This window comes from Pseudophryne corroboree, chromosome 4 (assembly GCF_028390025.1).
Source record: "Pseudophryne corroboree isolate aPseCor3 chromosome 4, aPseCor3.hap2, whole genome shotgun sequence".
NCBI lineage: Eukaryota > Metazoa > Chordata > Amphibia > Anura > Myobatrachidae > Pseudophryne > Pseudophryne corroboree.
The window spans coordinates 195,084,340-195,097,753 of NC_086447.1; the positions used below are offsets into that span (position 1 = coordinate 195,084,340).

General features: G+C 45.9%; 1 protein-coding gene across 3 annotated transcripts in view; it reads right to left on the reverse strand.

Annotated features, from left to right (window-relative positions):
- KLHL24 (kelch like family member 24) overlaps nt 1-13,414 on the reverse strand; it is an 82,557-nt gene that overhangs the window by 17,603 nt on the left and 51,540 nt on the right. For all 3 annotated transcript variants that reach the window (XM_063915699.1, XM_063915698.1, XM_063915700.1), the window contains 2 exons: nt 13,184-13,368; nt 5,861-5,979 (listed from right to left, as the gene is read on the reverse strand). In XM_063915699.1, the coding sequence (XP_063771769.1) occupies nt 5,861-5,979; nt 13,184-13,368 (304 nt within the window). The remainder of the gene's footprint in view (nt 1-5,860; nt 5,980-13,183; nt 13,369-13,414) is intronic.

Below are 13,414 nucleotides of genomic sequence, written 5' to 3' on the forward strand. Positions count from 1 at the left end.
CATGACAAAGCCGCCAATTCTGACACACGCCTAGTCCAAGCTAAGGCCAAAAGCATGACCACTTTCCACGTGAGATATTTTAGCTCCACGGTCTTAAGTGGCTCAAACCAGTGGGATTTTAGGAATCCAACACACGTTAAGATCCCAAGGTGCCACTGGAGGCACAAAAGGGGCTGAATATGCAGCACCCCTGTAACAACGTCCGAACTTCAGGCAGTGAAGCCAGTTCTTTTTGAGAGAAAAAGGGATAGGGCCGAAATCTTGGTCTTTATGGATCCTAATTTTAGGCCCATAGTCACTCCTGACTGTAGGAAGTGCAGGAATCGACCCCCCTGGAATTCCTCTGTAGGGCCTTCCCGGCCACACACCAAGCAACCTATTTTCGCCATATACAGTGAAAAAGTCTTGCTGTCACGTCTTTCCTAGCCTTTATCAGCGTAGGAATAACTGCATCCGGAATGCCCTTTTCCGCTAGGATCCGGCGTTCAACCGCCATGCCGTCCAACGCAGCCGCGGTAAGTCTTGGATCAGACAGGGTCCCTGTTGTAACATGTCCTGACTGAGAGGCAGAGGCCATGGGTCCTCTGAGAGCATTTCTTGCAGTTCCGGGTACCGAGTCCTTCTTGGCCAATCCGGAGCAAAGAATATTGTTCACACTCCTCCGTTTATTAAAATTCTCAGCCCTTGGGTCTGAGAGGAAGAGGAGGGAATATACAGACCGACTGGAACACCCACGGTGTTACTAGTGCGACCACAGCTGTCGCCTGAGAGTCCCTTGACCCAGCTTAAAACCTTTTTTATCTTTTTATTGAGGTGGGACGCCATGTAGTCCACCTGAGGCAGTTTCCATCAATTTGCAAAACTGCGTGAAGACTTCCTGATGAAGTCACCACTTTCCCGGGTGGAGGTCGTGTCCACTCCCGGAATGAACACTGCTGACAGTGCGCTTACTTGATTCTCCGCCCAGCGAAAAATTCTGGTGGCTTCTACCCTCGCCACCCTGCTCCTTGTGCCGCCCTGGCGGTTTACATGAGCCCCTGCGGTCTGACTGGATCAGAACCGGTTGGTCGCGAAGCAGGAACTCCGCTTGACTTAGGGCGTTGTATATGGCCCTTAGTTCCAGGATATTGATGTGAAGGCAAGTCTGTTGGCTTGACCACAAACCTTGGAATTTTCTTCCCTGTGTAACTGCCCCCCACCCTCGGAGGCTTGCATCCGTGGTCACCAGGACCCAGTCCTGAATGCAGAATCTGCGGCCCTCGAGAAGGTGAGCACTCCGCAGCCACCACAGGAGAGACACCCTGGCCCTGGGGGATAGGGTGATTAACCGATGCATCTGAAGATGTGATCCGGACCACTTGTCCAGTAAGTTCCATTGTCCTTGCATGGAACCAGCCGAAGGGGATGGCCTCGTATGATGCCATCATCCTTCCCAGGACTCGAGTGCAGTGATGCACTGACACCTGTTTTGGTTTTCAATGGATTCCTGACCAGTGTCATGGGCTCCTGAGCTCTCTCTATCGGGAGATAAACCCTCTTCTGGTCTGTGTCTAGGATCATGCCTAGGCGAGGCAGATGAGCTGTAGGAACCAACTGCGACTTCGGAATATATAGAATCCAGTCGTGTTGCCGTTTCACTTCCAGAGAAGGTAATACGCTGTCCAGCAACTGCTCTCTTGATCTCGCTTTTATGAGGAGATCATCCAAGTATGTGATAATAGTGACACCTTGCTTCCGCAGGAGCACCATCATATCCGCCATTACCTTGGTGAAATTGGTAATGACAATCCCGTACCGCAATTCTGAGGTACGCCTGATGAGGTGGATAAATGGGGACACGAAGGTATGCATCCCTTATGTCCCGATTCATTTCAGGCTTGCAATGACCGCTCTTAGCGATTCCATCTTGAACCTGAACCTTTTCAGGTATATGTTCAGGGATTTTAATACAATATGGGTCTAACCGAACCGTCTGGTTTCGGGATTATAACATGGTCGAATAATAACACCCTCTTGTTGAAGGAGGGGACCCTTGACCACCCCCTGTTGAAGATACAATTTACGAATTGCAGTTAACACTGGCTCTCTCTCTTGGGGGGAAGCCCGCCGGGTCCTCGGTGAGGGGGCATCTTCTCACAGTCCAGCCTGTATCCCTGCGATACAATTTCTATTGCCCAGGGATCTAACAGGGAGTGAACCCACTTGTGGCTGAACTTACGAAGGCGTGTCCCCACCGGGCCTAGCTCCGCCTGTGGAGCCCCAGCGACATGCGGTGGATTTTTGTAGAGGCCGGGGAGGACTTCTGTTCCTGGGGACTAGCTGTGTTGTACAGCTTCTTTCCTCTGCCCCCGGCTCTGACAAGAAAGGACGCACCTCAGACTTTCTTGTTTCTTTATTCGAAAAGCTGCATTTAATAATGTCGTGCTTTCCTAGGCTGTGCAGGAATATAATGCAAAATATCAGAATTACCAGCTATAGCTGTGGAGACCAGGCCCGAGAACCTTTCTCCACACAATCCTCAGCCTTCCATATGCCTCTTAAGTCGGCATCATCTGTCCAATGTATATTCTACAGGACCTGTCAAGCAGAAATCGACATAGCTTTTGTCTCTAGGACCCAGTATACTCATGTCCCTTTGGGCATGCTTTATAATTATATATCTATCACTTTAAGACAGCATCTTAAAATATTTATATGCATACTAGGGTCTCAATCTCTGCTGATAAGGTACCTGCCCACGCTGCCACAGCGCTATAAACCCATGCCGACACAATCGCCGGTCTGGGTAGTATACTAGAATGTGCACACTATCTGCAGGATCCCTGAGAATAGCTAGTGCAAACAGGACACCCAAGGGGAAGATTCTCAACACATCCTGGCCCTAGTGGGGAAAGGATACAGCCTGAGAATTCTCTTGTGGGAAGCTGCCGTCTCTTGTCTGGAGATTCCCGCTCTTTTTCCTCATGAGAGGAGGGAAATTTACCTCAGCATTCTTCCCCTTAACATGTGTACTCTCGTGTCAGGGACAGATGAGTCATCAGTGATATGCAAATCATCTTTTATTCCAATAATCATATATTGAATATCTTTTAGCCCTCTTGGCTGTAACTTTGCATTATCATAGTCGACAGTGGAGTTAAACTCCGTGTCGATACTTTGTTATTTTGGATAGTGAACATAGAGAGACTCTGAAGGACTCTGTGACATAGGGACAGACCAGGGTATATTTCCTTTCTGTTCCCTATCCTTTTGTGCAATAATTTTACCTCAGCACTTACACATATCCAAACAGGTGTCGGCGTTGTCGACGGAGACACCCTCCCACACACATATCCGCTCTATCACCTCCTTAGAGGAGCCTTTTACCTCAGACATGTCGACACACGCGTACCGACACACCACACACACAGGGGATGCTCTATTTGAAGACAGTTCCCCCACCAGGCCCTTTGGAGAGACAGAGAGAGAGTATGCCAGCACACACCACAGCGCTATATAATACAGGGATGTACACTATACTGAGTGATTTTTCCCCTATAGGAGCTTATATACACAGTTTTGCGCCTAAATTTATGTGCCCCCCCTTTCTTTTTTACCCTTTGTGTACCAGGATACTGCAGGGGAGAGCCTGGGGAGCTTCCTTCCAGCTGAGCTGTGAAGAGAAAATGGCGCCGGTGTGCTGAGAAAGAAGGCCCGGCCCCCTCAGCGGCGGGCTTCTGTCCTTTTATGTACTTTAATGGCGGGGGTTAATGCACATATACAGTTTATCAGACTGTATTATGTGCTTTTCGCCAAGTAAGGTAATCTAATTGCTGCCCAGGGCGCCCCCCCCCAGCGCCCTGCTCCCATCAGTGACCGGAGTGTGTGGTGTGCTAAGGGAGCAATGGCGCACAGCTGCAGTGCTGTGCGCTACCTTAATGAAGACCGGAGTCTTCAGCCGCCGATTTTCAACTTCTCTTCGTTCTTCTGGCTCTGCAAGGGGGACGGCGGCGCGGCTCCGGGACCGGACGACCGAGGACTGGGCCTGTGTTCGATCCCTCTGGAGCTAATGGTGTCCAGTAGCCTTAGAAGCCCAAGCTAGCTGCAAGCAGGTAGGTTCGCTTCTCTCCCCTCAGTCCCACGTAGCAGTGAGTCTGTTGCCAGCAGATCTCACTGAAAATAAAAAACCTAACAAATACTTTCTTTTCTAGGAAGCTCAGGAGAGCCCCTAGGGTGCATCCAGCTCTGGCCGGGCACAGATACTAACTGAGGTCTGGAGGAGGGGCATAGAGGGAGGAGCCAGTGCACACCAGATATAGTACCTAATCATTCTTTTAAGAGTGCCCAGTCTCCTGCGGAGCCCGTCTATACCCCATGGTCCTTACGGAGTACCCAGCATCCACTAGGACGTCAGAGAAATGATTGTTATTGAGGTTAATAATACCGTAGGAGCAAAATTACCCCCAAATTCTGTGCTTTTAGCTGTTTTTATGTTTGTTTTTTTTAAATCATCCAGATCCAAAACCAAAACAAGAAAGGGTGGTTTTGGCAAAACCAAGCCAAAACCAAAACGCGAAAATGGAATTAGAACTAAGCCAAAACACAAAACACGAAAAGTGCCTGCCGCACATCTCTAGTTTTTGCACAAATACACACCCACACACACACCTCCTGCCAGGCTTGTCCAGGCACAGGAGGGTTTAAGTGTCAAAATTGTGTAAGTCCACATACTGTAGGCTCATATGTGTGTGGCCACTTCCTAGGCAATTTCACGCAATTGGGCAAAACATGCTGCAGTGCAGGTGGAGCAGAGGTAACATGAGCAGAGATAGTAGATTTGGGTGGGGTGTGTTCAAACTGAAATCTAAATTGCAGTGTAGCAATTAGGCAGCCAGTATTTACATGCACAGAAACAATATAACCCACCCAAATCTAAATATTTCTGGGCATGTTATATCTGCCCCACCTGCAGTGCAACATGGTTTTGAGAATTGTTTACTTTTTTGGTTTGCTAACAAACCTGAATAACCCACTATGGGGGTCATTTCGAGTTGATCGCACGTATCAACTTTTTGCTGCTCGTGCGATCAACCTGACGCCACCTATGGGGGAGTGTATTTTAGCATAGCAGGGCTGCGATCGCTTGTACAGCCCTGCTATGCTAAAAAAGTTTCAAGCAAAACAAGACTAGCCCTGTAGCTACTTGCCCTGTGCAACGGATCCAGCGATTAAGGTCCCGGCTGTGACGTCAGAGATCCACCCTCCATACACCTGGACATGCCTGCGTTGGACTCACCACACCTGGAAAACGGTGAGTATCCGCCCCGGAACGCCTCCCGCCTTTCTGTCTTCTTGCGATCAGCGCTGTGATCACTTTTCTCGCTGGCGGCGTCGCGGCCCGGCAAATGCAATGGCACGTGTGCGCTAAGCGCCCGCCGCGCATGCGCATTTCCGACTTGTTCACACTGCAGCGAAGAACCGCTGCGTGCGAACGGGTCGGAATGACCCCCTATGTACGCTACACAGATTGGTGTAGGTTACACTCTGCGACAGGCCAATGTTTTCTCACTCTATTATTTTAAGGTATAAATTAATTTAGAACAATGAAAGGGGTGATCGATTAGAGTTTTTTGTGACTGTTATGGTTTACATAATTTTTTGTAATTTTTTACAAAAAATTTATTATTTTGTATCTCTTTTTAAGCTTTTTTTATTTTATAAATAGGAGTTCTAAGCTTTATCACCACGTATGGGGTCCTAAAGATAAATAGCCACAGAACTCCCTTTTTGTTTTTTCTATCTTTAGAAAGTGGGGATGATAATCTTTCAAATCTGCAACATCAAATATAATAGCAAGTAAATATATTATTTCATAACTTACTTTTCCCAGTAAGACAGCCATTTTATGGCGCCATCTCCCCTTGTTTAATGAAGCAACACGGATCCAAATATTTAGCTGAGAATTATAAATCCAGACATCACGGCTGTTGATTCTGCCTCCTGTAAAGGGATATGTATATATTAATATACACTCTTTACACATGGTTATTCTAAAAGGATTTTGTTTTTTGGAGGAATATATAAAGTAAAATCTGTTATGTGCTATTTGTCACACAAAATAAAATTTGAGAACGTTTTGAGGACTAGATGATTATTAATTATGTCCTTATATTAAAAAGCACAGATGTGAAACAAAGTGTACTGTAGATATACAGTGCTGGCCTGGTACCTATCCCATGGAAAGTGGTCACTGCAGCACCAGGCCAAGGGTAGATGTAATGATTGTGTTTTCTATACCTCAGTGGTATCTGCACACGTTATGTGGTGCAGATACTGCTTCTCTGTGATGTGTAATGATGACGGTATGTGTCAACTGTCATTATCGCCGCTCCTATCTTTAAGATAGCATGCCGATGTGCAGGTAAATGTATGAATGGTCAGTGGCACTGACCGTTACGACAGCCACTGCTATCAACTTTGACAGCTGAGGTTGTTATCCCCTCACCACAGCACTGTCCACCATGGCTACCGGAATATGCAGCCCAGGACAGTGCACACAAAAAAGTTTTTGTTTTATTTTATACATTAGCTGCTGATGCTGCTGGGTGGGATTTGACCGGGGCATGCGCAGTGTACATGCAAGTGCTGGTTAGTGGAAGCCTCTCTGTTAAAAGGAACAGTGGAAATCACCAGAAAGGTGAATTTTGGGACTCCACTGCCTCCAATGATAAAAAAAGACCCCATAAAATATATTAACCACTTTCCTTGCATCACACGTGACCACAGCAAGCTGACCACGTGACCACTGAGCTACAGACATATTACTAATATGGAGGCTAGAAAAACAGGGGAGGCAGAAGCTGGAAAGATGGGGAGGAAGGAAGAGGCTGGAAAGGCAGAGGCTGAAAAGAAAGTGGGGCAGAAGTCTGGAAACACAGGTGGGCAGGAGGCTGGAAAGACAAGGTGAGCAAGAGGCTGCAAAGAAAGGTAGGGCAGAAGTCTGGGAACTCAGGGAGGGCAGGAGGCTGGAAAGGCACGGGGGGGGGGGGCAGTGTCTGGAAAGAAAGGGGGGGCAGGAGGTTGGAAAGGCAGGCAGGGCAGAAGGCTTGAAAGACAGGTTGGGCAGAAGGCTGCAGTGACATGAGGCAGGAATGACGAGTGACACAGGGAGCAGGAGGCTGGAATGACACAGCAAGGAGGCTGGAGGCAACATGGGGCAGGAGTGATATGTGACAGGAGGCTTAAGAGATGCAGGAGGCGACACAGGGAGCAGGAGGCTAGAGGTGACACAGGGAGCAGGAGGTTGGAGGTGACACAGGCAGCAGGAGGCTGGAAGTGAACCAGGTAGCAGGAGGCTGGAGATGACACAGGGAGCTGGAGGTGACACAGGGCAGGAGGCTGGAAAGACACATGAGGCTGGAGGGAACATGGGGCAGGAGGTTATACAGGGAGCAGGAGGCTGGAGAAACACAGGAGGTGACTGAGGAAGCAGGAGGCAGAGGGTGAAACAGAGCAAGAGGCTGGAGATGACAGAGTTGTAAGCAACAAGGAGCATGAGTATATGCAAAGAAAATTATACCAAGGTATAGTTTGGCGCTAAAGACGTGGATTGCTTCACTATGCAGCTGCCTCAAGCAGAATGGGAAGTCACTCCCACAATAAACATAAAAACAACAATGAAATGGAGGCTGCGCTATAGTACAATATTAAATGAACAATGTCTAGGAGCAAATAGAAATTCCCTAATAGAGCAATTTAATAAGAAATAATATAAAAAGACATACATGTCACATATATATATTAAAAAGTATGAATTCATACACTGGGTTATAATAAAATTAGCCTTCATAAACGTCTGGAACTGGAAAATATCTGTACTGGTGTAGTCCGTTCCTATTTTAACCCCTGTGTCAATTGCACTGATCCAAAAAGCAATGTCCCATATACAGATGAGAGTCCAGTAGGAGATGTGTGGCAGTTCACCGTTAGAGGAAACTTGGCTCCAGTAGTCCCTTTGGGGTGAGTTCCTCATGCATTACGGTGTATATATTGCTCCATTTTAAGCTTGTGCTGGGGTCCTCTCAAAATGGGGTGAAGTGTTGTTGCTGCAGGGGATGGTCCGGTAGTTTAGCTCGAGTGTTCCTGACTTGGTAATCAAGGTACTTCACGCATTTCGCTGCATTCAGCTTGCAGCTTTTTCAAAGGTACCTTGATTACCAAGTCAGGAACACTGGAGCTAAACTACCAGACTATCCCCTGCAGCAACAACACTTCACCCCATTTTGAGAGGACCCCAGCACAAGCTTAAAATGGAGCAATATATACACCGTAATGCATGAGGAACTCACCCCAAAGGGACTACTGGAGCCAAGTTTCCTCTAACGGTGAACTGCCACACATCTTCTACTGGACTCTCATCTGCATATGGGACATTGCTTTTTGGATCAGTGCAATTGACACAGGGGTTAAAATAGGAACGGACTACTCCAGTACATATATTTTCCAGTACCAGACGTTTATGAAGGGTAATTTCATTATAACCCAGTGTATGAATATATATGTGACATGTATGTCTCTTTTTATATTATTTCTTATTCAATTTCTCTATTAGAGAATTTCTATTTGCTCCTAGACATTGTTCATTTAATATTGTACTATAGCGCAGACTCCATTTCATTGTTGTTAACAAGGGGCATGAGGCTAGAGGGGACATGGAGCAGGAGATGACACAGGCAGGAGGAGGCTGGAGGTGACATAAGGGGCATGAAGCTGGAATGGTACAGGAATCTGGAGGTGACACAGAGAAGGGAGCACAGGGCTTGAGTCACACAGGGGTCATGTAGCTGGAAAGACACGGGATGGATGGGACATGGAGCAGGAGGCTGGAGTGACACAGGGGCTGGAGGTAACACAGCGGCAGGAGGCTGGAGAGGACAGAGAGGAAGGAGACTGGAGGGGACAGAGGGGACTCAAGTCTGGTTGAACCTCTGTTGTCAAATAATGACACTGGTTATATTCCTACACAAACAAGCATCTTCTGGACCATGGGATTTCCTACATGAACAGTGAATACTGCGTGAAGACACCGTCCGCTCAGGGAGGATCAATTTCTTCCGATTTTCCCCATCGCAGAGAAACCACCATATTGATAAGGTTTATTTTTATTTAGTACACACGCTGTTTCTGTGCAAAATATATTAAATTGCACATAGTACATATGCTGGAGTTTTAGAATTGCATAGTGAGAGTCCAATGAACTGCAAAACAAAAGATGGCATCTTTTGTGTTGCTGCTCATTGCTCTGCTCTCTCTCTACAATTCTAAAGCCCGAGCACATGTACTATGTGCAACTCTATTTGGCACAGGTACAGGTCCTATTTGGCACAGGTATTATGCAAACATCCTGTTGTGAATGTTTTAAGGAAATAACGTAGTTTTTAAATAGGCCCCAGGAAGCAGATAACCAATTTGGCCCCCAGAGTGTCGAGAAACAGGGCGTGTCCGGATGTGTGACCACACCCCTTGAGACGCTTGACCATTTACAGTAACTGTAAGAGAAAATTCCTTCTTGCACCACTGCTGGTCACAAAATTTATTCACAACTACTTTATGTAATATACAGATGGAGCCTCCCTCATCGTTGCTGTTTTTCCGCCTAAACGGAGGATTAGTCATGCCTAAGCGATAGCTCAGCTTGTCCAGTTGTTGCACGGACAGGCGCATTGAGGCATGACTTCACACTCAGCATGTAATACACATCTTCACCACTGGGTGGCTAATGCTCCACTAATCCAGTACTATAGAGCGAATAGCAGTGGATTGATCTAAAAGCTCTGGCAAATGGTCAGTGACGACTGTTATGTTACTGTATACTGTACACACAGACCAATGGTCAGACGGAGAGAGTCAATTTTAAAAAAATAAACCAATAAATCAATCAATAAAATTAGTGTATACAGACGCAAGCAAATGTGTTAAAGCAATGGTCCATTGACGTTAGGGTTATGTGAGCGTCCAAGTCCTGTAGACTAATCAATAAATAAAAAAAGTGTATACAGACGCAAATGAACGTGTTAAAGCAATGGTCCATTTATGTTAGGCATACAGTACTGTATGTGAGTGTCCAAGTCTCGTAGCCAATACAGCAAAACCAATGGGAAGGGATCACTGCTTACATTTACACATGAGCTTGTGTCTCTATCACCAAGCGTCGTGGCCAAGTGGTGGTGTACCGCAACCCATGCTCAGAGGTCCTGGGTTCGATTCCCAAAGTGCGAATGCCTTTGTTTTTTTTTGTTTTTGACACTTTTTATTATTTTTTTATAACATTCATATATTTAAGAACCTTACATTCAATATAATTATGCACACAGGAAAATACCTGTTTCCATAACTAACTGTCAGGGCGTACGACACGCAAATCCGTAGCACAGTACTGTACTGGTTAATGTATATTCACTCTAGCCCTCTATAGTCCTTTCCCCCAACCACAGTGAGTGTAGTATCTTCATTTACATAGTAGCCCTTCATTTACATACAGTACTGTGTTGGCAATTTATTGACTAGCCTCTTTGTCTAAAAAGTTCAGTCTCTCAGGGGAGGGGGAAGGGTGAGAGGGGAGGTGGGGATTAACCAGCGGAGTTCAGAGATGCTGTCAAAAAATATGAATTATCTGTCGGGAAACCCCACCCCCCCCAAAAAAAACAAAAAACCAACAACAATAAATCAATAAATAAAAATAGTATATACAGACACAAATGAACTTGTTAAAGCAATGGTCCATTGAAGTTCAGTTTATGTGAGCTATTAAATTGAATTCAATAAAAATTGGCTTAAAGCTTAATATCTCCGGTGCTGGAGGCCAATCAGCTCAGAACGGTGTTGGTATGGAAGGGTAGATGATTAGCTACCATAGGATACTGACCCCAAGTTTCTGTGACCCCCACAAGGCTAACGGCAAGCATCAGAACCCATGGTGGGTCTGAATTAACGGGCCCATTAGTTTATGGGAAAATGGGTTCACTTTGCGTCCTGATATCTCTGGTTCTGGGTGTCCCAGAGACTCGAGTCTGGGATCACACAAAAGAGGAGACTCTTAGCTTTCGGGACAGACCAACCACTTGTTTATTTGACACTGCAAAGGGAAACAGCAAGCAACCGTGTATTGGGTCGCCTCCAGTTGTCCGCCCAGCTTGCACAGGTTTTCTGGCTAGATAGAAGATACTGTACAGAGATTCTAAGCACTGTGTTTTGGCATCCAGGAACTTAGGGAGGGAGCTTTTATCTCTCCCCATTATACTTATAAAGAGAACACTTGCTGCTGTAGCCTTTACAGCAGAGTACGTTACAAGCTGTTCGTGCTATTTAGTACTCAAATACAAAATATTGTACAGAGATGCTAAGTACGGTGATTTGGCATCCAGGAACTTAGGGAGGAGCTTTTATCTCTCCCATTATACTTAATACTACAAGATTTGGATGCTCACATATCCCTAACATCAATAGACCATACCCTTAACACGTTCATTTGCGTCTGTATACACTACGATTTTTATTTGTTGATTTGTCTGCGGGACTTGGACGCTCACATATTCCTAACGTCAATGGACTATACTGTGGCTTTATTGCATTCGTTTGCATCTGTATATACTGTATTATTTGCATCTGTACTGTATATACTGTAATATACTGTATGACATACTGTAGCATATTGAAGCGTAATGAGACGCACCAGTAAAGTAGTTCTTACGCTGTAGTTCAGTATTGTATTTTAATGGAGACCACACGCATGCGCAATGGTGATTTTAAAAAGCAACATCTGGTGGATGATCGCAGGTATTACACTTAAAGGTAACGCCAAATGCTCTGTGCGCTTCCCTACGACTAGGCAAGCCTCCTTGCAACCAAGCACGCTGCATATGTTTGATCTTGAGTAACGCCTCAGCCAGCAAAGATAATGGAGGCTTCATCTGTAGGGGCCGATTCAGACCTGATCGCTGCTGTGTGTTTTCACACAGCAGGTGATCAGGTCTGAACTGCACATGCGTATGCACCGCAAAGCGCAGGCGCGACAGTCTGCAGAGATGGGGAGCGCCAGGCAGTGACGGGAAGGTGCGAAAAATCCCATTGCACCGGTGAACGCAAGAAGATTGACAGGAAGAGGGCGTTTGCGGGTGGCAACTGACCATTTTTGAGGAGTGTCCGGAAAAACGCAGGAGGGACCTGGCGTTTGGAGGGAGGGTTTCTGATGTCAGCTCCGGCCCCGATCATCGTACTGGAAGTGTAAGTCCTGGGCGGCATAGAGACTGCACAAAATTAGTTTGTGCAGTCTCTCCAACACATCCGAACACACAAATACACAGCGATTTCCCCCTCTGCCTGTAGGAAGCGACTACCTGATCGCAGGGATAAAAAAAACGCACCCTAGCGATCAGGTCTGAATTACCCCCATAATACAGAGACATGCAATCACAAAGTACATTTGTTACCTCCTGCATCTGAATAATTATTGTAATAAATGGGACTGAACCTAAACTTAATATTAGTGCGATAACCTGTTACTGATACACCTATAGCGGACTACTGCTCTTTCTCAGTGCAATGCAGAAGTTACTCACCCCCTATAGATGCTGGGATCAACACTTCTCCTGGGATAACAGTTGTAAATAAATACTTACGGCAATAATTGTTGCTCTAATGACGACTCAATGACCTGAGATTACCAACACATTTTCCTGGCTGTAGGGCCATGGTATTACTGCACAGATGGGGGTGAGTAAATAGTAAATTCAGGGCGCAATTGAATGGGACCACTATCTTCTACTAGTTAAAAGAAAAGGAACTTATTTGCGAATATAAAGTTTAGGAACAATACCTTTGAAAGCTATAAAATATAGGGCTTATGTAATAGTCTGTGAGCTGCAGGCTGTACAGGAATTCCGGCAAATCTGCCCATATTTTTAAAGTGGAAATCATTTATACGGCAATGCCAACCTGGATTAGCCATATTAGCGACTGCCTGCAGCTCGCAAGCTACTATGTAAGCCCCAATACAGTATCTCTCTGAAAGATCAAATAGCAAGTGTACTACCAAATACCATTACACATAGTAAGTCAAGAGTAATAGGAATGTTTAAATAACCATACAAATAGGACCCATGTACTGAATTACATACTAACCAATCAGACAGCAGCAATAGCTTACCTGACACAAGAATGTCATTCCTTAGAGCGCACACAGCGTATTCTGACTTTGTAAATTCTGGCAACTTTGCCAGTGACTTCCATTCACCAGTCACTGGATCGTAGCACTCAGTATAAGGAAGGTTAAAGCCTCCAACACGTTCACAGCCTCCCACTACTACAATCACCTCGGAGTAGCCGGTAGACCTGTGGACACATAGTAACAGCACTAAGTCATCAACATCTACTTAAT